This window comes from Pipistrellus kuhlii, unplaced genomic scaffold, assembly GCF_014108245.1.
Source record: "Pipistrellus kuhlii isolate mPipKuh1 unplaced genomic scaffold, mPipKuh1.p scaffold_m20_p_10, whole genome shotgun sequence".
NCBI lineage: Eukaryota > Metazoa > Chordata > Mammalia > Chiroptera > Vespertilionidae > Pipistrellus > Pipistrellus kuhlii.
Genome location: NW_023425405.1, coordinates 25856705 through 25884024, shown reverse-complemented (window position 1 = coordinate 25884024; position 27320 = coordinate 25856705). Strand labels below are relative to the sequence as shown.

Genomic DNA, 27320 nt, shown 5'->3' with positions numbered 1-27320 from the left:
TTGTTTTTTTTTTACTTTCCCTGGAGACAAAGGCCAGCAAAGCAGCCAACTCTCATCAAGAGGGAGAGGCTGGCTGGAGCCTGTGACAGTTCACAACCACAGCAAGAGGCAGTATGGGGGGTAGAGGGGAGATACCGCTGGGAAGTCCCAGAGAGCTTGACCCCGCAGAGATGGGCCCCTGGCCACCCCTGCAAGTCCTAAGGGGCAGCGGGGACAAGCACGGGCCCTGCAGAGCCCTGAGGAACCCAGGCCACGGTGGGCTCCAGGGCCTCACATGCCAGGTCTGAGAGATCCCAAAAGGAGGATTTAAACCAGGCCCAGGCAGGAGCCACGTTCTGAGCAGACCATCTTTCACGAACACAGTTAAAGTCAGGAGCAGCTACGCCGCTGCTCGCTGGCAGTGGGAGCAGCTGGTGACCACAGCCAGCCCAGCTGCTGGGAACGAGGAGCATGGCATTTCCCATCTGCAGTTCAGTGTCGTGAATAATCCCGAGGACCTGCCCCATTACCATTTTGAGTATCAGACCAAGTGCTTTAATGGCTCACAAGACAAAACAATCCTATAAGATCAGCAGATAACAAGCTAAGCCAAATATGTTTGGGGAAAAAGTTATGCTACAACACTGGCTATCGGCCAAAGCTATTTTTCATATCGCCGCCCAAGGCTCTGAGCTGTTATTTCCTCTCACATAAGTGAAAGGACATGTATTTTGGATTTTTCAAATAAAATAGACGAAATGGAGGTTATTTTGGCCCTTTGTCGGGGCTTTCTTCCTGAAATAAAACTGCATTAGGGCAGGCCCCAGGGAAACGCCCTTGGAGGGTCCCAGACCATTCAAGTCAGTGTGATCTTTGGATGAGACTGTCCCCATTGGTTACACGACTAACCCTGGAATTGGTTGACTCATGCAGGCCTGACATTACCAGCAAAATGAATCAATTTTAATAACTTGGAGTTAGGTACACATGCTAAGCCTGAATTTGACACCCTCTGTCAATGTCAGTGACAGCACTGAGAGGGCTGGAGGGTAAGGGGTGCCAGGAGCTGAGCCCACGGCCCAGGGGTGCCTCTCCAGACCGTGAGGCCTGAGGATGGGAGCTTCCCCTTCCCGGACCAGACAGGGGAGTTAGGCCACTTCCTGGACCACAGGCTGCTGGGACAATGCCCACCCCCTGCCCTCACCCACCTCCACTGCCAGCAAGAGGCGTCCTGGCCTGGGCTTATCGACACTCTCCCCTAATGCCACCCCCTACATGAAGGATGGGGAGCTTGCTTTCCTACCAATGGTAAAAAGTTTGTGTTTGCTGCCTAAGGCGCCCTTTAGACAGAGGAGAAGGTCCTGCACTTAGTTCCACCTCTGGAAATAAGATCTAGAAATGGGTCTTTTAAGCACACGGAAACAAAACTGAAAAGCGAAAGGAAGACAACGAGAACATACAAAACAGCTGGCCGTTGGATTTGCAGGCTTTGCTCCCCATTGCAGTTCGAGGGGAGGAACACTGGCAGCACTTCTAAAAATTTGCCATCTGTTCCTAAGGTTACAAAGATAACCCCAATCTCAAACGTGTCAGTCATTTCTTCTACCAGAAAACAATAACAGGATAAGGTGTAGACTTCCTCAATCGATCTTAAGTCTTAAAGCAAATGCTTCATTTTCATTAAATGCTTGCATTTTCAATAAAGAGAAGCTAGCCGCTTCCTGGCAAAAAGAGAACCAGACAAGCCCTTTAGTTCTGTTGACTCGGGATTTGTCCACAATTGACAGGGGTGTGGCTTCTTTCAGGTGCATTTACTTGGAGCCAGCGTTACAGTCACTCCCCTTTAACTTCCCATCCGCCAAGCAATCCTCCTAATGTTAATATAGAAACCTCAGTGAGGATGTTCGCTTAGTCCCGAGTCTGCCCACCAATTAAAACCTGGAAATCATTCTCTTCCTTTATAAAGCTCTTACTGTCATGCCATGAGAACTTTGTAGTAATTCTGTTATCATCCCCACAAGAAAACCTTCTTTCAGGTAGAGAAACACTGAGTTGTCCAATCAGTGAGTAAATAGCGAAAGTATACTACTTTTCATTCCCCCTACCCTGCCTCGTTCATTAGCACAACACCCTTCATAAAATACCAGCTGTGCCCAGCTTGTGTGGCTCAGTGGTTAAGCACTGGCCCATGAACCAAGGGTCACTGGTTTGATTCCTGGTCAGGGCACTTGCTGGGGTCATCAGCTTGATCCCCAGTAGGGGGTGTGCAGGAGGCAGCTTATTGATGATTTCTTTCCTATCAGTGTTTCTATCTCTCTATCCCCCTCACTCTCTAAAGATCAATAAAAACATATTTAAAAAGACATACACACACACCAAACACCAGCTGGCTCCCTGAGATTGCAAATCACACAGACCTTGGCATGTGCTGGTGAAAGTGGGCAGCTAAGTCACATGAGGGTGAAGTGGTTATACTGGTAATTCAGATGCCAAGGCCTCCATCCACACTTAATGGGGGGAGGGGGGGTGGAGGAGGAGAGGCAGGAATTAGCACTACTAACCAATACTACAGGAACTGCTTTGCAAATTTGACCTGGAGACCGTTGCTTTGGGAAACACAGTTTTATTTAGTTAAGGATATAACTTTAGAGAAGGAGAGCCAAGATTATTTTTAAAGATATGTATCCATTTTCCTAATCTCCAAGCAAAACACTATGTCAGAAGGTACTGTTCACACAGAAGCTGTTCAATGCAAACCTTCTGTGACTCCAGGGTCAAAATTTCTATCACCAATCTCATTCCAAAAAAAAAATAAAAAAAAATTACAATCGCTGTATTAAAACGAAATCTTTTTATAAGCTATCTGAAAAACGTAAATCGCTAGAACCAGTTTGTTTAGCCACCTTCAAGGAAAATGTCTGATTCAGAAACAATCGAATAATAAGTGTTCATGTGTCACTTAATGGAAAGACTAGTATGCGAAGTAAATCTCACTTTTATGTAAACAGCAACAAGGCGCTCTGCGGAATTCGGCTGAACCCAAGGGCAGGCTTGGCGCTGTGTACCAGGGAGCGTCAGTTACTTCTACCCACACTCACTGTGTTCATGTCATTTCCAGTTTTACTGAGAACGGCGACACTTTCATGGCTATTTATACAATTAGACGTTTAATGTGACGAATGATGGACAATAGCTGGGTCAGATGGCCAAGGCAAAGATTTCCCCCGAGAGCTCTTAGCCCTCAGTACCAAGGGCAGCAGAAGTGTTCCCAGAGGGGTGTAGAGGGCGAGGGGGTTGTGTGTGGGAGAAGAAGGGCTTTGGGGGACTTTTACTTAGGAAAAATGTCAATGAAATGCAAACAGCTCAGATAGCAAATTAAATGAACAGCAGTTACTATTCCTGGATTTGTATTGAATAGGCAGAGATGGTTAAGAAGGGCAAAGCTACTTTGCGCTTGGTGTTGAGGACTGCGCCTGACCTCTTCCTTTTATAAAAAAATGGGAACAGGGTGAGGGAAGCCAGTGTCTCTATAGAGTGAGCCCAGGCCAGGGTGGGAGTCAGAGTTCCTGACCACCAGCCTAGGATGCCGGATTGGATTCCAGTGGGAGACGGGGCTCAGCAGACGGCAGAATTTCCTAACTTTATAAAAACAGCATATGGGCCAGGATTCTTCCTCAGGAACCCCAGAACCTCAGCGGGGAAGCTGCCCTGTCCACAGTGTGTTAATGACACCCATTCGTTGCCTCAATCAGCTCATCAGCTCAACAAACTCAAAACCTACATCATGAAAGAAGGGGCCCTGATGGCATTGCTGGTTCCGGTGTGGTGCCACTTACCCAGCAGCACAGGGACATGGTAGCTCCACCAACAACAAAGCACTGTCGTCGTCTCCACACACACCCACCACACACCCCCATAGCCGGGATGGGAAGGGACTTAATTTGTGAAGGAAGTAGAGCCCCTCCAGGAAGTTACACTGTGGAGAAGGGGGTACCTGGGAGATCTCCGTGTTTATGCTTTGAAACTTAAATCAATTTAAAAATAAATTGCTCTCCTTTCCTGTCATGATGAGAAAGAAGTCGAATGTGGGTTTCAGATCTCTGGTGTGCAAATGGTCATTAACTTTCATCTGACCTTGGGTGCAGAACTGATATTGCATTGACGCACAGGGTACACTCACGACACTCATTTCATTTCCTCACAGGAAATAGGTTCCCAGGAGCGGCAGAGCTAGAAGCTGCTTTTCCGGTGAAGAGAAACCGTGATCCTCCCTCTCACGCTTTTCTCAGCCTCAAACCCACCCCCTGCTCCAGACCCCAGGAAACCCGCTCTCCAGATGGCAACGTCCATGAAACAGGCAATAAGAGGTCAGAGTCTGGATGATGTAAAATCACTGTCCTGGACCACACAGACCCTGGCCTGGGAGCCCTCACAACCCTGGTTCAGGGGCCTTCGGTGCTCATTTTCCTTCGCAGTATCTGATCCTCTAAAATAGAACAAAATCCCATTTTGAGGAATAATTACCTTCGTCTAATCCGCACTGCATATAGCCACCAAAACGCCCTGCAGCACGTTGTTGAAAGCGAAGGCCTCACAAACCTTCCATTCTCTAGAAAACTCTGTTGTGGTTGTAATTCTTCACCTCCTTGGCACATCAGATTCAGTTACTATCTTCATAGACACAACCATGTTGAAGGATGAAAATGACAGTCATCTCGCTTTGCTTCCTAATTCCTTAAATCCTGAACCCTCAGGGTTACAGGAGTCCAACCAACTTCCTGCACGTGGTGCTCTCAACCCTCTTGCTGCTCAGGAGTCATCGGGGCAAAGGGCTGTTCTTTTATAGCACGCCATTGCATGGTTATTTATCATTTCGACTCAATAGCTCTAATTACAAAAGAGGGTGTTGTAGGATTGTTTTTTAAAAAGGCAATTTTCTTTGGATCCCAGTGGGAGAGTTAGGAAAAATTTACAGAGCATCTGCTGCGTGCATTTCCCATTGTTCCTGGCCTTTACGGTTGCTATTAGTTTCTTAGTTGTAGGAGGTTTACATTTTCAAGTATTACTTAAGTTTACACTGCACTGGGAATTATAGTTTCAAGACTCTTGTTATATGGTCTTATGCCATTAAAATAAAATAGGAAGATGCAACCTCTCAACCACTGAATTGATTGCTGCTCAGTAAGAAGCAGCATTGGATGGGGTGCTAATGTACAAAGGCTGTTAGCAAGCAGGGGAAGAACAATCTCGGGAAGTGTTAGAACAAGAGGTTATTATAGCACCAGAGAAGGAGAGGTTTTACAAGCTTCTACAATAGGCATGGTGTCAGACAGAGCCCTCTCTTCCAGGGAAAACATCCTAGACCATCGATCCATCAGGGAAGACCAGAATGTGGCTGATTCTTTTAGAAGAGAACACTTGCTACTTCTTTCCTCTTGGTTAGCAAATGCTAAATGCCACATTCAGTGGGGTTACAAGGCAATCAGTATAGGTCCCTGCTGACCACATTGGGAGTGGTGGCTGCTGGCCAGCTCAGTGTCCAGGAGCTGGCAAAGGAGAAAAAAAGGCAGAAGCCAAACCACATGGAAATATCAGACAGAACAACGTTAAGTGGTTGAAAGTATCACTAAAAATAAAGCACAATATCTTAATTACTTAAAATAGAGCCAAAAATATCTGCCATTTTAAGCTAGTATTTTTTTTAGCTCAACCATTCATGATAAAAACACTCAAAGATTAGAATTTTAAAAATAGCTTTTTAGAGTATTTACTCCCCCCCCCCCCCCCAATAAAAAGTTATCACAGAAAACCAAAGGGTAGAAGTATTTTGAGATAGCAATGATTGTACTAGCATGTGAGTCTATCTTTGCTGGCCCCTAATTTTATTATTAACATCTACTCTAAAATTCCATTATATTATACAGCCCTCTACATTTAAGTGATGCGTTTACAAAAGCATAAGGGTCAAGTCCAACACAGTGCAAATGAAAAAAGGAATCTGTCAACTAAAAATAAAAAAATAAAAATTTAAACTGATAAGAACAAATGCCTATCCTGGATCCTAGTCAAGAATCAATAAAACTAAAAATCTGGAGCACCATAAAAACTAGAGCAATTCCATACATGTAATGTTTATTTTTTCCTCCTACATGTGCAAAACAAAAGGCCTTATTATCTACTGTTAAAAATAACCAGCCCTTCTATTTCATTTCTCATGACAAAGACACATGAAAATCTTCTCTTTGGAATGCTTCCACCCTGAGGGAGAATCTCTCTTGTCAATTGTGTCAGACCTCAAACCTTAGCTTAGACAGAGATTCTTGTCAGCATCCCCCATCCTACATACACTTAAGAAGGGGGCTAAACACTGCTAAAATCTCCTAGGAGGTGCAGTTGGTGACCAGTGATTGTTACTAACAGTGGATATTAAAAACTGGGCGTTTCAGCACAATATCAGGATGATAAAAGATGCTCCATTTGCCTGGTGGGTCCATCATGTATGCCAGACCCAGGGACGGCTTCCCTGAATGTGCTACACACAGAGTTCAATGTGTGCAAACAGTAGTAACCCGGCTGTTGAAATCACACAAACATTCAAATGCCTCGTTAAGCTTGAATATAGGATTCAAGCCACGATGATGAAATAAGAGGATGTCTGAGGCTAGGAGAAACAATTTAATTCCAAAGTAAAATATTGAAGGCCCCCTTATCCTTTCTAGCTCATTAAAAAGAGCACTTTGCCCATTAAAAATAACATGTATAGCCTGGCCCAAGCGACTTCATTAGTTGAGCATCATCCTGTGCACGGAAAGTTGCTGGTTGGATTCCCCGCCAGGTCACATATCTGGGTTATGGGTTTGATCCGTAGTCCGGGAGCTTATGGAAGGTAACCAATAAATGTTTCTCAAATCAGTGATCTCCCTCCCTCCCTCCCTCCCTCCCTTTCTCTCTCAACATGTCCTCGGGTGAGGATTAAAAAGAAGAAATACATAACATTTATAAAAAGCCCAAACTAAATGCAACAGATAAACCATTTTATACTCTTTTATGTTATATATTTTTTAATGTGTCAAAGAAACAATAAAATATACTGGTGCCAATCAATCCCCTCTCTGGTTTCCAGCTTTTCTATCATTTGTACCTCAAAGAGTCCTGTGTAAAATATCCCTAGGGTTGTAACTCCATTAAGGATAATGAAGGTAATGAATAAAAATATTCAGTTATAATTAAACGTTAGAGCTAGAAGGAATCTCTAAGGTTAGGACATCCTACACAATCCTTCCTTACTCCCACCCTTACCCCCAAGACACAAACTGGAATCACTTTGCTAAGGTTCCAGAGACATTTAATAGCATAAACAGAAAAAAGCCCTTCTTTCTTTTACAAACATCAATGTCCTAGGTATGTATTTTAAAACATCTAAATAGCCATGGGCTAAGCAGAGAGAGTGAAATATAAAAACAGCCAAAGAGATTTACCAATATGAGGTCTCAGTTTTCCAGAGGTAGAAGCCCACCATGGTACAAGGTTCGTGTGATCTAAAGATGACAGAGCTAAAGTGCTCTGGCTGGGAATTCCCTGGAAAAGGGAAGAAACATATCTCCCAAGATCCGAATTAGCCAACATTAGCAGTAGAATTAGCAAACCAACAAGGAGAAAGGCAAACAAGGATATCTGGGCTCATTTATGAAAATCTTGTGATGCCTTAAAATGCTGTTCACATTCACCAGTTGGCAGTTAGAGATAAACTGTTTAAAGGTACATCCTAATGGCCTCTGAGAAGATTACAACCAAATGGATTTTTTACTAAGCTGGAGCCTTGAATCATTTATGTAATTTATTGATTGGCTGCTACTTTCATTTTTGTTTATATGGTGAGCTGAAACAAACAAACCAAAAAAAAAATCACCCAACTTTTTCTTTATACAAATTCTTATTTTAATAACCCTTCACAGCAAGACATAAATCTGGCAGGGCCACCTGAGCCCTAATGAGTGATTTTACTGCAAGATGTAAGATATTAGGGTAATCAATTCCTTCTGTCAAGCCACAGATGTATCAACTATCAGTTTAAGACTTTTTATTAGATGTTTATCAGCTTTTTTCTTCTTTAAAAAAAATAGTTTTTAAAAACTATAACAAGCACACACAGAAAGTGCCACTCTGCAGCTGGTATGCTTTAATCTTTACTTGAGATCATGCTTAGAGAGAGGAAGAGAGAGAGAGAGAGGAAGAGAGAGAGAGAGAGAGAGAGAGAGAGAGAGAGAGAGAAACATTGATGTGAGAGAGAAGCATGATCAGTTGACTTCCGAATGTGCTGCAACCTGGGTATCTGCATATTAATATATACTACAATATCTACAAATAAATAAAGAGATGTCTGAAAATATATACAAGACAAGAGTAATAGTGGGAAAAACTCATAGACACAGACAATAGTGTGTTGATTACCAAAGAGAAATGGGGGATGGGGAGGTAGAAAAGGGAAAAGGAGCAATAAATGGTTATGAAAGGAAACTTGACTTGGGGTGGTGAACATATAACACAATATACACATGATGCATGATGGAGCTGTACAACTAAAATCTATATAATTGTATTAACCAATGTCACCCAATAAATGCAATAAAAATGAAATTAAGTTATTGTAAAAGGAGTAATAGTCATTATCTTTGTTGGTGACATGATGGATGGTTTTTCAATTTCTTCATACATTCATGCATTACCAAAATTTTTTCAATGAGTATGCTATCCTATAATCGTAAGCAAAAATAATTAAAAGTATTTTATTATGAAAAAGAGAAGTAATACATGCTTATTGTATATATTTTTCCCACTTAACATTTTACTACATTAATTCTTCAAAATATAACTTTTAAAGCTATTCAATATTCCATTACACTGATCTCCCAATTTTATCATTTCTCTTCTAGGAGGCTTAAGGACTGTTTCTAGTTTCTTATTGTTAAAAACAACAACAGTGCGATAGATTCCTTCTATTGTACATGAATCTTTACATGCCCTTCTGGTTATGCCCAATAGCTGGAACTCCAGTTATGCAGTTACTGGATAAAAGAGTCAGGGATTCTAGAATGCCAAAAAATTGCTGTCCTAAGACCCTATGAATTCATGTCCCCTCATTAGAGTATGTGTGAGAGACCATTTCACTCTGTCCCTGAGAATTTGCCAAAGCTGTGTTCACATGCCACGCTCCATAAATCAAACAAGTAACCAAAACAGACTAACTTCATATAACAACACATCAAGGCACAATCAAGCTGACTTCACACCAGTCTTCGACTTTGCACAATTTAACATGTATGGGCCTTACTCCTCTTCATTTTCCTTCACCTTTTGAAAGTTCAAACTTCTCAGCCTGTCAATCAAAACCCACCTCTTTTCACCTTGTTCCTCTGGCTCCAGCCACTCTTGCCTCCTTGCTGTTCCTCAAACACATTTCACACCCCTCTGCCCAAAGGCTCTTGCCTAGATCCACAGGACTCACCCTCCCACTGTCGTCAGCTCTTTGCTCAGAAGTCCCCACTCCCCACCAACACTGTGCGAATTAGCAGCCCCCTTCTCCAGCCTCCCTGTCTATTGATTTGATCTGTTTTTCTCCAGCACTGACACAGGATTTTTAAAAAATTATTTTCCAATTTTCTGAAATTAAAAAAAAAAAATCCTCCAAGGCACTGCCATCCCAATTCGTACAAACTATAACTCTGTCTCCTTATCATTACAGGAACCAAGATCAGTGCTAGCACCACTTATTTCTAAGCCCTTCCTCCTGCAATTGTTACACTGATGTCTTCTCCATGTTGGCCTCCGCCCAGGGGAATGCCCACAGTCCAGTGCGGCTCATGGAGGAGCTCCGGCCACCCTGCCCTCTCTGTGCAGTAACCTTCTGCCAAGCCTGCTGCTCTTTGCGCCCTCCTTTTCTCCTTCCCAGCAACCAGGCTCCGTGTCCTCTAGGGCAGCCAAGTCAACAAAGTTACGTATAAACACAATCAGATAATTCCCACGAAGGGGTGTGTAATTCCGTAAGTAACTGTGAGAAAAGCAAATTCTTGGGGTTTCTAACTGGAAAAAAAGAAAGATATAAAAATAAATGTTTGGCTTGTGTTTTTAAGACATTTCCATTCCATGTATTTCTTCAAATTTTTGTCATCTCTTTTCTTTTGTCTTAGTCTTTCCGCCTGAAAAGTCTTATTATAGCTTGCCATTATCTAAGAAGCATCTGTCTCCCTTGTGTTTGTCATTCCATTCAGCACTGACCTCCTCCCTCTGAACAGCAAAGGATGCCTCCTTCTGACACTCCTCCTCCCCAAGCAAGTGTTTTTCTACCTCGGTGAGTCTCCATTTCATATTGGGTGTCAGCCTCTCCTTCAAAATGTATTTGAAAGCTGCCTTTCCACATGTCACTTCCACAGCTTGTTTCCCATGGGAAAGAGGCATCAGATCTGTGCACTCGGTCCTGTGTAAAACGCTGGCTTTTAGATGTCATTACACACTTACGTTATTTTCAGGAGTAACCACTTGGAGACAGAAAATATCTTTTCAAAAAAGACAACCTTGGTGTTGTTTCTCTCTCTCTCTCTCATTATAATAGACAATGCAATGTGCTTTCTTTCTTGTGTTGTATACACAGACTTTTTCATGGCTGCAATGAACTAAAAACATCTTTAATTTCATTTTTCCTTGAAAGGTAAAATAAAGGCAGCGAACTGTTAAAGAACCATATGTAACAACCTGTGCCATTTTGATGGTGGGGTAAATTATTTTTAAAACAAACAATGGTACTTTTCTGCATTCTACACCAAAGCTTCCTGAGGTGCACTCAGCTGCTCACTGCCACGTGATATATGAAATATTCCCTCAGAATGAAAACCTTCCTCATGTCCATGAAAGATTACTCACCAGACTTCTTTGCTTTCAAAGCAATGACAGCTGCTAGCTCTCTCTGCACCTAATAAAATAGTAAGAAAAACATCAATTAGAGTAAGAAAAATGTAGATACCAAAAATGGTACTTTGTTTTTGTATATATATGCAACCCAAATTCAGAGCTATAGCAATCAGAGCTAAATATGCTGCCACTTTTGGGGTTTTTTGTTTGATTTTAATAATGTGGAAAAACCTCTGCATAGAAATTTTAAGCTAAAAAGCTGAATCATAGTGATCTATTTTAAAAAGAAATTAGATGGTTGCCAGAATGCATGTATCATGAAACATTGGTATTTTTGCTAAACTTACTATGGGAAGAACTTCAAATATATAATTATCAAACACTCATAAATAATTCAAAGAACGAATGATTTAAAAAAGGCATATTTGTTGGCAAAGATAGAACTATTATTTATCTCTCAAAGATTCTAGTTTATACAAAAATTCTACAACAATGAAGAAGGGTGACCCTGGTTTAACAAGACCTCTGCCAAAACACAATAAATGCTCATTTGAAATCTGACAAACAGCAAACAGTTCAGAAAATATGCCACATAAAAGCAAGTGCTACCAAGTCACAAGGTAGGTATAGTGGGGATAGACAAGACAAACTTAAAAGTCCTAAGTGCCGTAACACCCCCCTTACTTGTCCAGATTTTTGCTTGCTCATGCTCTGTCTCTCAAACCCACATATTCGAGCGCTTAAATCCTTTCCTGAAAGCCTTCCAGAAGAGACAAAAAAAAAAAAAAAAAAAAAAAAAGACAAAAAAAAAGTTAACTACAATCACTTTCAAAGAAAAAAAAGTAAGGAAGATTAACTTTCGGAAATTTGTGTTGGGCAGCAATTAAATATTCCATAACAAGAAAGCGCATGCCCCTACAGGACACAGTCTTTGAAGCTTAGAAGTGTGTGTGTCTTCAGGTGTGTGGATGTAGAGGAGGAGGAGGAGGAGGAGGCAGTGGAGGTAGTGGTGAGTTTGGAAGGGTTCTGATAATGAGTTTTAAAGGGAGAACATGGAAGTTTAAGGTTAAAGATTTGCTGTTGGGATTAGTTTAATCTGTATTTATTTACTTGTAGGTAAAAGTAGCACAATAGGCTAGACCCTGGGACTCCACCTAGAGACCAGGTTCATGGTGGCCAGGGCATCCTCACCCCAGAAGACAGCAGCTTCTGTGGCACTGCTCTGCGGCCTTGCTTTCCCTGGCTGGCAAGACCCAGTGCCATTCAAAAGGGCATCCTCTTTATCATGCTAAGTGAAATGAGTCAATCCGAAAAAGACAGGTATCACATGTGGGATCTAAGTAACAAAATAAACTGATGAACGGAGTGGAGGCATGGAACAGGATGTGGAATCTCAGAGGAAAGGCAGGAGAGGGTGGGAGGGTGGGAGGTAATCAATCAAAGACCTTGTAAGCATAGATGCATAACCCATGGACATAAACAATAGGGTGCTGAAGGCCTGGGACAGGGGTGGGCTCGAGGGGGTCAATGAGGGGAAAAGGAGGATATATGTAATACTTTCAACAAAAAAGAACTATTTTTTTTTTTAAGAAAAGGATATACTCTTGATTTAGCTGATTCTTTGATGCCTTAAAACTCTCTTAGAAACTTATACTGTAACTAGAGGCCTGGAGCATGAAAATCATGCATGGGTGGAGTCCCTAGGCTTGGCTGGCGATCAGGGCTGATCAGGTTCCCTGCCTCCCCACCTCATCCTTCCCTCGCTTTCTCAGCCCCTGCCACTGCCGCAGGTCACCCTCCATGTTCTGCGCCTCCCCCTGATGGTCAGTGCATGTCACAGCGAGTGGTCGAACTCCCAGTCTCCAGGTCAAACTCCCGAGGGGACACTTCGCATATTGGCCTTTTATATATATAGATGAGAAGACAATCAGTCCTTCTCCAACCTTGGAAGACTGAGCTCTGAAAATGCTCACAGTAGGAAAATATTCAGTTCAAGGCTGTCCAGAGAAAAAGAGGGCTGGGGGAGACAAATGATTCATGGCCATAGAAAAACCTTGCAGGTAGTCAAATGAAAAACAACTGGGGGAGAATCAATAAAATATTCATCATTTGCTGGGCCGATGTGGTTCAGTGATTGAATTTTGAACCAGTAGGTCAAGGTTCGATTCCCAATCAGGGCACATGCCCAGAATTTGGGCTAGATTCCCAGTGGGGGTGTACAGCAGGCAACTGATTGATGATTCTCTCTCATCATTGAGTTTTCTACCTCTCTTTCTCCCTTCCTCTCTGAAATAAAAACAACTGAACAAAACGTACATTATTATATATTTTATATTTTAAAGGTGTTAATAAGTTTTAATATAGCATCACCATCTCTTTTCAGGATTGTGCCCCTTCACAATGCCACAGATATTTGGGGGTGGGGCCAAAATATAGACCATAAACATAAACATACTCTTGAGATCTTGTCAATGCTCAACGATTTTATGCCTCCCCCCACCCCCTGGAAGATCCCACCATGGCTCAGCGAACGAAGGGAAGCAGGAGTGGGAAATGATGCTTGTGGGTTGCTGCATTTGCTTACAGAGGACCAAAGTCCATGCCTGACATTCTCTTCATTGGATTTCAGCTTTTCTTTCTCTAACTGCGAGTAAGGTGCGAAATAGAACTAGCTCAGAAAAGTATTATATTTCTACCACTGAATGACATGACATCTTCTCATGGATTTGGTGGGGAAAGAAAGGAGGAGTGGGAGCAAGAAGCCAATCTAGCATTTGAGGGGGAATTGGGAAGGTGATGAGAAGGGTCAGTGAGGACGGACTGCACAAGTCAATTTAGAAGGAACCTACAATTTTTTTCTTTTTTTTGAAACATGAAGTAAATGAGATCACTTTAGACACTGAATGCCCTGCATGTCCGCAGTCTGGGAGGGTGCAAGAGTGTTGTTTTTGCAGAGTGGGGTGTAGACTAGCTTCCACTACCCCAGGATGGAAAAGGTTTTTAGACAAAACCTCAGAGGTAGGTTATTCTCCAGACAAAACAAACAATCTGGTACTGATCAAGCAAAATCACCAATGAACTATGAGTTCCTATAGCCTCTTCCCAGCACTTCCTTTCTTCTAGCTACTGGCCATCATTTCATCATTTCCAATTGTGTGAGTAAGGCCTGTCTTCTAGATGCAGGGACCTGCCTATTCTTTTATGGTGGAGCCCAGGGCAAGCAACATACATTCCCCGGGCCCACAGGAGGCGATGCACAGCCAGCCTTAAAAGGGCATGGGAGAATGTAGGGGAGAGAAAAAGCTGCCCCAGGGAGGAAAATGAAAATCAGAGGAGAAGACCTATGTTTGCTCTTGCAAATATCTGTATAGTGGATAATTAAAGGACTAGTCAGAAAATTCCCTTCTCCCCTGGTAACCCATGGGAAACATGTTGAATTGTTTGGATTTTCTATCTTCCATAACCAGCAGGGCTGTGCACAAATAGTCCTGAAATTTAACAGGCACAAGAGCCTATCTTATTTCTAGCTTTCTGTCTTCTCTTCTCTCTGGTACTTCGATAGTGCCTCCAGCCTCTACACCTGAAGGCCCGCAAAACTGTTCTGTGTTAACACCAAGATTCAAGAGGCAACAGAAAGAGTCAAATGCAGACCCTGGGTGCCAGGAAGGACCTCTGTGGGAAAGGCCAACTGAGAAGACTCGAGCAGGCCTCAAGGAGCAAGAGGCCCTAGAAAACCAAGTGAGAGGCTAGAGAGAATGCAGGTCATTTTGGGGAGGACAGACCATTACTTAGCTAACTAAAGCACTGTCTTTATAAATCAGTTTTGAATAGAATCACCAATTCACACATTTCCTAAAGGTTTTTAGGAAATCTATTAACTTAGTAAACATTTACATGTTTTGTACCATGATAGAAATGTTTTAAAACATAGAACTGCCGAAACCGGTTTGGCTCAGTGGTAGAGCGTTGGTCTGCAGACTGAAAGTTCCTAGGTTCGATTCCGATTAGGGGCATGTACGTTGGTTGCGGGCACATTCCCAGTAGGAGGTATGCAGGAGGCAGCTGGTCGTTGTTTCTCTCTCATAGATGTTTCTAACTCTATATCCCTCTCCCTTCCTCTCTGTAAAAAAGTCAATAAAATATATTTTAAAAACAAACAAACAAACAAACAAAAACCATAGAACTTATTTTCTAATTTCTTGCATTAAATATAAGAAGGAACACAACCCAGTGTTCTCCCCCGTTTTATTCCCAAATAGACTTACTCTTAAACCTCTATAAAATTTTAAGTTAGTAAGGAATTTAACCACTCTAGGAAAAACACTCAAATAAATATGCTTCTTAAAGTCATCAGCACACTTGCACATAAGATACAAACTGAGCAGTGATGTTGGCTAGACTCTTGTCCTATGAATACCCATTGGCCAAGCAGCAGTTTTCTTTGTTCCGCAGAAGCCTGTTTTCCTATTTCCAAGTTCATTATTTTGTTGAAGAGATAATGTTGCCACCAATCTGACACATAGATAATGCTGCAATACCTGTTCATGTCAACCAATAATTGGAAAATTAAGGAAGATATATAAATATCTGTCTAGACACCACTGTTCTCCACCTCATAGTTTATTTAACAAATTGCTGTTTCCCCAGTAATTGCTGTCACTACATCAAAGGCGTGCTTGTTTAGCATGCTGCAAAGACAAAATATGCTTGTGCTTAAGCAAATATATCAAGACTGGGGATATTTTAAAAATATTTTCATTAGTTTTATTGTTGTCACTGTTAAAACCTCCTATATAAACTTGTTTTGAATACATACAGATATTCCTATCAATTTTACTAAAAACATTGCTGTCTGTTCTAAGTAATCCAATTTCCATTGTTAACTCATACTGTGCTTGTGATCACAAGTATGAGTTAACAATGGAAATTGGATTACTTAGAACGGACAGCAATGTTTTCAGTAAAACTATCAGATCTTTTTTTTTTTTTTAATATATATTTTTTTGATTTTTATACAGAGAGGAAGGGAGAGAGATAGAGAGTTAGAAACATCGATGGGAGTCATCGATCAGCTGCCTCTTGCACACCCCCTACTGGGGATGTGCCCGCAACCAAGGTACATGCCCTTGACCGGAATCGAACCCAGGGCCCTTCAGTCCCCAAGCCGACGCTCTATCCATTGAGCCAAACCGGTCCTGGCAAAACTATCAGATCTTTTTAGTGTGAACCACTGTCCAAGCAGATGCATGTCCATGTAGCTGACTTACATAAGAAACTTAAAAACCTAAAAGCAGGACTTTATTCCCTCTCACTGTGCTTTTTGGAGATAGGTGTCTCAACGACAGCTTTATTATAACCAAAACACTAGTCGAGTCCCAGATATCTCAGGGGTCTCCTATGTAGGGGTCTCCTTCCTGTAGGGGTAAACTCCTGTAGAAGCATAAAGGGATGTTACCTTCGAAACACTGGATTGGGATGAATCCAGATCAAATAAGACCTTTGCCAACTAGAAAGTCTGTCTATAAAAATCGCTAACATGGGAGGGATTCCTAAGAGAACAAGAGTCAGAACTCAAGATTCAAAAGCCTAAAACAGACAAAGGAAATGTCCATTTATTTTATGCCAACTTTGAAAGTAGTTCTAGGATTCTGGTGTCACCGGAAACTCGCCCTTAACTCCCAGAGGCCTCTATGGTCATTGCACGGGGGCTCCTCCTCCTCTGAGCCAGCAGTGCTGTGCTTGGCTTTTTTTCTTTTTCTTTTTTTAACCTTCTCTTCTGCCATTTCTCTTTGACTTTTGCCAGAGTGAGTTCTTAGCTTTTCAAGGTTCATGGGATTCGAATGGGTACATGCAGATAATCCAGGTCTGTAGCCTTAATTATCTCTGGTGGTCCCCTTTACCCTCTAATGTGATATTTGCAGGTGCTGATGAGGGAATCCATCTTTGGGGGACCAGTCTACCAACCATGAAATAGTAACACACGTCCTCAGAGCCTTCCTGAAAAACTATCCCTCAACACCTTCGTAGGGTCTTACAGGAACTTGCGAATAGAGTCTAGTTCTGGAAAATTATGTATCTGTTATAAAATCTTCACCAGAGTCTGCACACTCTGAAGTGCACATAATGAAGCCAGAAGCCCTCAGAAACAGTGTGATCGAATTCTCAATCGCTAAACCACACAGCCGTGTTTACCAATATTTAATGACTCCTGACCACTTAGATATTAAAATGTTATTTACTGTCACTTGTCAAGTCTCATTTCATAAAATTATTCCAAAAAATTCTATAATCTAATCCTAAATCCCATTTGTTGAGACCTATTCAGTAACCATAATGTGTTAAGTGAAGATGATGTGGAAAGCTGTTTTAAGAATCCTAAATTGTTATTTTTAGTTAAAGTGGACTCTCTCTTTTTAAATCATCACTCGAGGATATTTTTTTCCATTGACTTCCAGACCAAGTGGAAGGGAGAGAAAAGGTGGGAAGGGAGAAAGAGGAGCATTGATGTGAGAAAGACACATCGACTGGTTGCCTCAAGCATGCACCCTGACTGCCCTGACAGGGGCTGGGGATTGAATCTGAGATATATGCCTTGATCAGGAATCAAACCTACCACCCTTTGATCTATGAAATGACGCTCTAACTACTGAACCAAACTGGCCAGGACAAAGTGGACTCTCAGTGCCAACATCTGTCTAAAAAGCTCTACCTCCTCACTGTGATGATAACCATTCTGCTGCGTGAGCCTGAAGTGGGATGGTGCATGAAAAGCCTTAGCAGAATGCCCGCACAAGGCAAAAACTCCAGATATCAGTCATTCTTAGCCTTCACCCGCTTCTCAGGTGCTCTTTTGAAATCAGCAGGTTGACACATAACATCTTCCCCATTTTACCACACAGAAGGTCATCTCTGTGCTGTTAATAAGAGCAAAAGATTAAAAATAAGCATAATATTCAAAAGTAAGGGAAATGGTAAATCATGAAATGGGACAAGGCAGATTCACTATAAATGTCATTAGAGGTACTTTTAGCACTGAAAACTTATTAAGTGACAAGTACAGACCACAAAATAAAAGAGTCATTTTAAAAAATAAAAATATATACACAGAAGAAAAATAACCTAGGAAGCCATAAACACTAGGAGTGTTAATAAGTTATTTATGACTGGTTTCATTATGAGCACTTTTCTAGTCAGGGATTTTTAAAAATTGTAAAAGTCTCTAAGTCCAAGTTAAAGAATCCAGGTGTCAAGTACATAAGAAGAAAACTGCAGAGTTGAATCCACAGTGAGGACAGCTCGCCACCAGGTTTTCCACCGTTTGACACTTACAAATAGAAGAACAGATTTCACACTATTTCTACCCAGCAGTCACATGAAATTTCATTATATTCTAATTTTTACAACAAAGTAAAAGCCAGAACATTTAAAATCTATCTTATTTCATCACCACCAAAAAAATTCAAGTAATTTTTCCTTTTTTATATGCCTCCTGGTCCTTCTGCAATATGAATATGTGCTATATAAAGCTATAGCATTGATTTACGAATGCAAAATTACATTTCACTAAAGTAGCTGTAAGAAGTTTTATTTTAAACAAATGCACAAAAAAGCAGCCCAATATGAGACATTCATGGATCATTCTTTTAAAGCTCCTTTACCGTCCCTCAGACAAGATTTCACAGTAACACTTCCCAAACGCGTGACTGTCAATATACTGACTGGCAGCTGAGTAGTATGTTTCTATTCAATCAAAAATGTCTATGTTTTCTATGTGTATTGCATATCAAAATAGTTTCCATATTGGGAAGAGATACCCAAATACCATAGTATACATATATATGTATATAAATACATGTACACACACAGTCTTCCCCTTTTCACAAGAGATTTGTTGAGACACATTTTATTCTTGAACGGGTTCTATACACTTACAGTGCCTGGAACAGATGCTTTTAAATAAATGTCTCCCCACTGGGCTTGTTTCAGTAGGAAAACAGCATGTATTATACTGTTCACCAAAAGCTAAATTCTCAAGGCTGGAGTTAAATTAGAGTACTGTGTAATCTGGATAGGTGCAAGATTATTTGGAAGCAGAGAAGATAACTGAGTAATTAATTTTAAAAAGTTGTGTGTGTACATCTATAATCTTAGAATTTGAGGTCTATTTCCAGGATGAAGAAAATCATTCTGATGTGCAACAGACATAGAACATTCATGCATTTTTTAAATTGACAAATGATAGAAATATTCCGTTCGGGTATTGATAATCATAGGTTTGGGAAGTGTTATGTGTGATCCCACTGGGAGGAAAGAGCACTCTAATAGGCCCAGAGACCTACACTCCACGGCCCAAAGCTCTTTGGACACTAATGAGCCCCATGACTTCTTATGAAAAACAAGAACAAGGAATACTACACCAGAAATGTGCTTCAATTCCTCTGGTGCTTTATAAATGCTCCTTGAAACCAGATCTTTCTTCTAGGGTCTCATTTGACACATTCTCTAAAAACTCAATCCACCTGGCCCTTCTCCAAATCTCAGAGTAGCTCTTAAGCCACTGGAAGAGCTGGAGCCAGGCTAAGGATTCCAAGCAGGAATTTTATGTTCCCTACAGATAAGAAATATAAGGTAACAAGATGTTCATGATCCTGTGGCAGCCAGACAGAAGTTAGTCATTCCCTGGGGGAGTAACTTGCTTTTATTCTCTGATCAAACATGCTCACTCAGGTCTGTGACAGGCGAAGAAAAGGGAGATTAACTACACCCGTTTCTCCATTCCCCAGAAAGGAAGGGGCAGACAGCCAGGCAAAAGGTGCGTGTTTAAAAAAATGTATTTCTATATGTGGTGAAAATCATCTCTGGGTTGTGCTCATTATGTATTAAATGTGACAGATTCTCCCCACATTGACTAACCTAAGATTATTTCTAGACCTAGTTAACTTGGCATATGGTCTCTTAAGTAAGTCTCTAAAAGCCTAACTTTTTGAGATTCATCAAAACCCAAATCCCACGCTATTTCTGCTCACTGAATCAGTACCAACTGGAAAGCTTCTGATTTAAAAAGCTGTCACTGTTATCTTCAGATACTACTGTTGAAAAAGAAATTCTCCAATAAATCAAATCCAACTTGCAGATTCATCGAGAAGTACAAGCGACAGAAATCCTGGACACTTTGTATACTTCCTGAACCCAGAAAGGGTATAAATAGCATCCTGGGACAGACACATCCTTCTAGAACATAGCTGACATTTCAGGTGAAAGATTAGACATGGCAAAGAAGGGCTTCAAATGGGTGAAAACAAATGCTGAGAACTGGCAATATTAAAGGTAGGAGATGACGGACAAGAGAGAAAATCTTGAAAAGTTGTCGTCTTTGAGTTTCACAGTGTCATGTACTCAGCGTTTCAGAACAACTGGTTGTTCAATAGACCCAGTTCCTTGTACCCCGGGAACCACCATTTCCCAAGAGGACTGTAAGGAAAAGACGTCTTGGGAGAAAAATCAAAGGTCCAAGTTAAGGGCAGGCCTTAGTGAATGAAAGTGAAATCAAATCTGTTATATGGGGTCAAGCAGGATTTCAAACTAGGGGAGTGAGAACAAGACCTTAACTAGAAGGAATGCTAGAATCATGAGAGAATAAGATCACAGTAGCCCTGAAAACTGAGAGTGTTACATCACAATTTCTGGACACTGAGCAGGGAAAAATGTTTCTGTGAAATGGACAATATGCAGTTAGTAATAATCACCTCTCTGTTGTTTTCCTCCTAGAGAAACACAGAAAGAAATCCCAAAGCAGATTTCTTTTTTTCTAAGACTTTTACCAAAATCATGGCTTTCTTGCTTCTAGGGGCTTCATTTGCTTCACAGTCTTCTAGAACTTACAGTAGGTATCTTCATTTATAATTTGGGTTTGATTGGCAAGTAAGATTTTTTTAGCTCAGCGGTATTTCTCAGAGGACTGGTAATGCACCCAAAGATCCCAAGAGAAGGAATTTAGAAAATGCCATTAAACATCAGAAGCTTGGATTCTACCTTCAAATGGGATGAACCGAAGAACATGAGTGAGGGGACAGAGCAGAAAGATGCTGAGAAATTGAAACAGATGAAAATTATAAACTAAATCTGTTCTGAGAAGCAATGGAAGAGTGTAAGATTGTCTAGTTACATGGTCCCAGAGTATTGGGATTTGCTCTCTTCCCCATTGACCTCTCTTCCAAATCCTGAATACTTGATTTGTAATTTTAAATCATCTCTCAAGATTTGGCCACAAACTCTACACCACTATCACCCCAACTTAGCATTCTATTGTAGACACTCAACACTGTTTTCTTTCACCATCCAAGTGATGGCTGATTTCACAGGCCCAAGCAGCACAAAGTACTACATCACATGCCCCCTAGCCCTTCATAAATGCCACTAATGTAACCGTACCACCAAACAGGCATCTGACACATGAAATTCACATCTTCGCCTAACTCACATTAGCTCGCTGGTTTGACAATTGAACAAAATCCATGAATTTTACTCAAGTCCAGATAAGGTGTTAGTGTTTTCTTATCCCTACAATTTCCATCATGAAAACTTAGCCAAAAAGAAAGAGAAATGGTTTTATAGCAATTGTTTGGGATGTTGCTTTTAAAGAAGCAAGAGACGGAAGTCTAGAATCAGTTTTTATTTCCTTTTAAAGATATCTATGTTCCTATTTCCTGTCTTTGGATGCTTCCCAAGTACTCTCAGTTCTTTGCAATGCCTCAACGTTTAACATATTTCCTAAATTTGCATCCTAAGAATTATGGCTTTGAAAGTAACACTTAACTCATTGTAAATTCTTCCCTATATTTTGTTTACCCTGCATTGCAATACAAATATATAAAGTCATGTTATCAATTCTGAATACTCTTTTTGTCATGAACACCGGAAAGATGCATGGTTAAAAATAAAATCATGCTCAGAACTTCAAGAGAAGGAACTGTGAGGCAATGTCGCCCAAGGGCCCTTCTCAGCCCACAGGCTTTATCAGACCAACAGAGACTCATAGTAAATGAAAAAGAGAACATGTTCAAGGTAACAAAATTCATAGGGTCAGAAGAAATTAGAAATGAAGCTATGTTATATATGTTATATATAGAAACTATATATAACAGAGAAACAGTTTCCAGATAATAATGTCCAGAGTGTTTCTGTAGACTTTCTATCTGGAAGGATTCTATTACATCTGTCATTTTCCCATGAGCTGAAAACTTCTTACAGAGTTTTATTGCTTAGGTGTGTGGACATCAGATACTTGGGAGGGTGGCTCTTTGCTGAAAACCACCAGAAACATGACTGGACCATTTATATTGGTCATGTTTGAATAAATCCAACAACTGTAAATCTAAAGACATTTTTAGTAGTATTTCTAAATATGCACTATCTTCTCATGTTCCTTTACCATGAAAACACTTGTGTTTTCTTTCAGGGTAGAGTTTCAGGATTTTTTTTTTTTTGAACCTAAATTGGGACTAAGAAATAAATGATTGGTGTTTAAAGAATGCTTAAAGATTTTTAAAAAGACAGCCACCTACAGAACTCCCAAGTTTGAATAAAAAGAGATGACTGCAAAAGACAGTACAGTGAATGGTATTGCTGGAGAACATGATTGGGAAGTGGAAAAGTCTGCATTTAGATCCTGGCTCTGTGCCATTCTAGATGGGTGATCTTGCCAAATTATTTAACGTGACAAGCTTTTATATCTATGAAACAGATATCCCACCTATTTCATAGTGCTGTGGTGGGTGCCATTTTAATGATTATACACACATGAGGCACTCTTCTTTGGTCCATATTTTAAACGGCTAGAAAAGGTTTCTAGAAAATGAAGCCATTGGATAAAGATTTTGTGTGAAGGATTACTATCAAAGATGACATACAGAATGGCCCATGGGTTTGCAAGAAGATGCTCAACATCATTCATTGTCAGAGAAATGAAAATCAAAAGCACAATACAATATCATCAAACATCTTGTTAGAATGTCTATTATCAAAAAGACACAAAATAATATATGTGTTGGAAAGGATGGGGAGAAAAGGGAACCCGTGGGCATTGTTGGCGGGGATGTAAATTGGTGCAACCACTATAGAAAACAGAATGGAGGCTCCTCAAGAAATGACAAATAGAACTACTGTGTGATTCATCAATTCCACACCTAGGTAACTTATCTGAAGAAAAGTAAAACACTAACTAGAAAAGATATCTGTATCCCCATGTTCACTGCAACATCATTTACAAGATATGTAAACAACCAAAGTGTACATCAACAGATAAATGGATAAAGAAAATGTGACTTTATATCTATACTAGAGGCCTGGTGCATGAAATTCATGCATGGGTAGGGTCTGTAGGCCTGGCCAGTGACCAGGGCTTATCCGGGCCGTCTAGCTAAGTCCTGATCGGGAGGTTGGCTGTGGGAGCACACTGTCCAGCATGGGACAGCTTCCATGTTGAGTGTCTGTCCCCTGGTGGCCAGTGAGTGACTTAGCAACTGGTTAACCAGTCATTCTGGTTGTTCAGTATATCTACTAGTGCCCTGGTGCACGGATTCATGCACATTGAAAGGAAATTAATTAGAAGGTGGCCCATGGGGCAGGATTGGGCGAGATGGGCCAGACACACCCTAGAGCCAACCTCCCGTGGTTGCTCCCTGGCTGGCCGCACCTGGGGCGGTGCCGCGGCTTAAAGGCAGCACCACAGCTTGAAGGGCATCTGCACAGTGAATGGGGTCCCTCCAGCAGGTGGGGTCCCTCGGCCTGGCCTGTGGGCCGAAACCAGCTCTCTGGAATTCCCTAAGAGATCCTAGATTGAGAGAGGGCAGTTCTCAAGTGACGCACCCCAGAATCAGGCTCCCTCCTCTCTGATTCCAGGGTGCATCACCCAAGAACCGCTGCTGCCAAGTCACCACAGCTTGGAAGCTCTGCATTGAATATCTGCCCCCTGGTGGTCAGTGTGCATCATAGCTACCAGTCATAGTCATACAGTCAGATGCTCACTTAGCCTTTTATATATACAGATATGTCAATATATCTATATATCTATATCTATATCTCCAGAAGCAGGGGTGGGCAAAATGGGTGAAAGGAGTCAAAATAAATAAGTCATGGGGATGTACTGTACGGCATGGTACCTTCAGTGGATAATACCGTATTGCATACTTGAAACTTGCTAAGAGAATAAATCTTAAAAGTTCACATCACAAGAAGAAAAATTCTGTAACTATGTATGGTGACAGATGTCTAGACTTACTATGGTGAATATTTCACAACATATACAAATACTGAATCCTTATGTTGAATAATGATGTGTGTCAATTATAATTCAATATAAAAGATAAGTGGTAAGGGGAGGGATGGGATGTGGAAGAGGGCATAGAAGAATAAATGGTGACAAAAAAAATAAAATATAATAAACATATAAATGAATAAAAGTAAGCTGCAAAGGTCATGCTAAATAGTTTTTCTTAATATGCCGTCAAAATTCCATTTCACATGAAGCTTTATGCCACTGATCACTGTATTTATTCAAAAATTACTTTCCTAAGCTATGCTTAAGAAGAGTAGGAAAGGCTACTTCTAACTTTCAAGCTATGTTCAGACACCAACCTGGTGTGTAAAACTGTACAAAATCAGTTTCAACCACATACATAACTTTATGCTTTATTAAAAAAAATATGCTTTAACTCATGCTTTATTAAAAAAACAAAAAACAAGAAACACACACACAAACAGATTTTATGCCTCCACGGAGGTGCCAGGAATTTCTCGCCAGAAATACCTATGGTCTTGCTGGACAGGCTGCACCAACTCCCTGCCGGGGACTCCTTTTGCCTTCACTTGGGCCTCCAGCAATGATGAGCAGCCACAGGGCAAGTGTCCCTCCATCACTGCCAAATGTCTCCCTTCAAAAACCCTGGATTCATTATCTCCGAACCCCTCGGAAGGGAACGTGCGTGGCCTTACTTACAGCAGACGTTAGACGCGCAAGAATTTCATCACTGCTTTCTTCCGAGTCTTCGATTTTCCGATGAGACCTTTGAAAAACAAAGGACAAATTACCCTTCAGCTCTGGTTGCTCAAATTTATCTACCAAGTTATGGGGAATAAGATGCATTCCCACTGTTTAATACACGATTGTCTAATTATTCTTGTTTAATACATTAGTGAACGTCCCCAAGCAAATAACACGGTATCAGCAGTGCCGTGGGAATTCAGTTCTGATGCAGCTCAAATGTCTCTTCAATTCAGTCAGCAAGAACCTCTCACAAAACACCAGCTGTAGCCTGAAGATGCAGTGCTGTTCTCCCAATGATTTCACAACATAATCCCGGCACGCTGGATGTACAGATACGGGCATACACAAAGCATAAGCGGCTGTGAATATGTGCTGGTTAAGCACTAACATTCCCTCTAGACTAAATGAAATCCAGATTTTGAAAATATGAATCATGCATTTTCCACTACATCTGAGTTCCAGCCGAAACAGATGTATTCTGAAATGGTCTGTTATAGACCTAACACTATGATAGGATTTAGGTGGAAAACAATAGTAGAAGAAGCCCTTTGTTCTTTTTTAAGAGAGACAGCCCAGTTGAGAAGCCAAGAGGGGGGGAAAAAAGCATATGCATATGTTGAATCACTACAGGGACATATATTACACAGTACAAGATCAGTTTGTTTAGGAAAATCACCTTCCTAATGTAATTCATGAAAAACTGTTCACTGCCCAAATGCATGTACTAACGTACAAAATGATCTACTTTTTAAAACAAATCTTACAGAACTGCATTCTTTTTCTTGGTTTGGTCAAAGAAAAAAATTAACTAATGCCAGTGAATACATAAATTGTCTCCCAGGTCCATATTTCCACAAGCAGCCCCTTCTCCCCTGTGGAACTGGAGGGGTGCGCTAACTGCCCTGCAGAGCGGCGTTATCAGGATGGCAGTCCAGTGATTGATTTCAGTCACGCCAATGGCAGTGGGCCGGCTGGGGTGCTAGGCCAGAGGGGCAGGAGGGCGGCTCCCAGCTCACAGGGGAGCTAAGAAGCTCTTTAAGAAAAGAAACACTGGTCAGATAAATTCTGACATTGGCTTCCTGTTCTGTACATGTTATTTAACCTTTTTATAGAAAACAAGCCATCCCCTTTCAGAGCAGTGAGTTACAAACTGCTCCCTTTATAAGAATGCATGATGCAGGTATGAAACAGTGCCCTGTTGTCTGATAGCTTAATTACTTATGCAGCAGAGGGTTTGAAACATTACCTAATGACCTACCAGAAAAAACAGTGGGAACGGAGCATGATAATTTATCATTTCCCCCCCAAAATCAAGTTACATTGATAATAAATATTTCAAACAATGAGCTTTATTATTAAAATTATCTATTTGCAAGGTTTCTTGTCTAGGCAATATGGCTCAGTGGTTGAGAGTTGATTCAGAAACCTGGAGGTCACAGTTCGATTCCCAGTCAGGGCACATGCCTAGGTTTTGTGCTCAATCTCCAGTAGGGGGCATGCAGGAGGCAGCTGATCAATGATTCTCTCTCATCGTTGATGTTTCTATCTCTCCCTCTCTCTGAAATAAATAAAAGCAGTTTTATAAAGGTATTAAAAAGGTTTTACATTAAGGAGAAATTTGCAACCTTTTATAACCTTAGCCACCAAACCAAAATTATATGATTAAGTTGAGGTGACTGACAGATCTGTCAAGAAATGAAGCAACAAACGCATCGAGACACCAGGGCACATCCTAAAGGCTTCGGTGCTCCATCTGGGTCCACTGAGAGGCGCGCTGGCCATGCTGTCCCCTGCTTCTCAGACCCTGCAGACGCCTGGGTTAGCTGATGGGATGAGGTATTTCGCACCACAAATTCTGTCATGAATGTCATTTCAACCAACTTCTGAGAGAAACTCAAAAATTCCAAGGGAAGCTCTTGTGTTTGTGACTGATAATGACTATTTCATGAGTGATGGCTGAGGAGTTGCTGGTTCAGTGGCAAATAATTTAGTCCCTGTTCAGAAGCAAAACTATCTGTCATCATTCTTCCAGCACAAAACATGTCTTGGCTCAAGCATTTCTAAAGGAAATGTGCCCGAGGAAAGCCGGGTGATGATCTCCAGAGAGCTGCCTGCAGCCCATGTCCCACATTTGTCACCTCAATCAGCACAGTGTTTGCCCGGACCTCCCAAATCTTTCTCCGACCCCGAGCTCCCCTTGTTTTTCCATCTGCCTTCAATGTGGCTCTAGGTGGCAATTCCAGGAATGTTCACCCACGTGGGGACTCGTTAGGCTCTTGGAACTCAGCATAACTTACACCAAACTCCTCTTCCTCCTGCCTGCACCCCTCACAGCTCAGCTTCATGGTCGCCGTGTGGCCATCCTCTTCCTCCCACCTCGCCAGACACCAGA

At 41.3% G+C, this 27320-nt stretch overlaps 1 protein-coding gene across 7 annotated transcripts in view; it reads right to left on the bottom strand.

The window, feature by feature from the left end:
• The window catches only part of RAPGEF5 (Rap guanine nucleotide exchange factor 5), a 183866-nt gene that overhangs the window by 102167 nt on the left and 54379 nt on the right, over positions 1-27320 (bottom strand). For all 7 annotated transcript variants that reach the window (XR_004986512.2, XR_004986511.2, XM_036429202.2 and 4 more), the window contains exons 6-7: positions 24881-24947; positions 10897-10945 (exon numbers count right to left, since the gene is read on the bottom strand). Coding sequence is in view for 5 of the 7 variants with exons in the window: in XM_036429202.2 (XP_036285095.1) it covers positions 10897-10945; positions 24881-24947 (116 nt within the window). In the remaining 2 variants the exon portion in view is untranslated. The remainder of the gene's footprint in view (positions 1-10896; positions 10946-24880; positions 24948-27320) is intronic.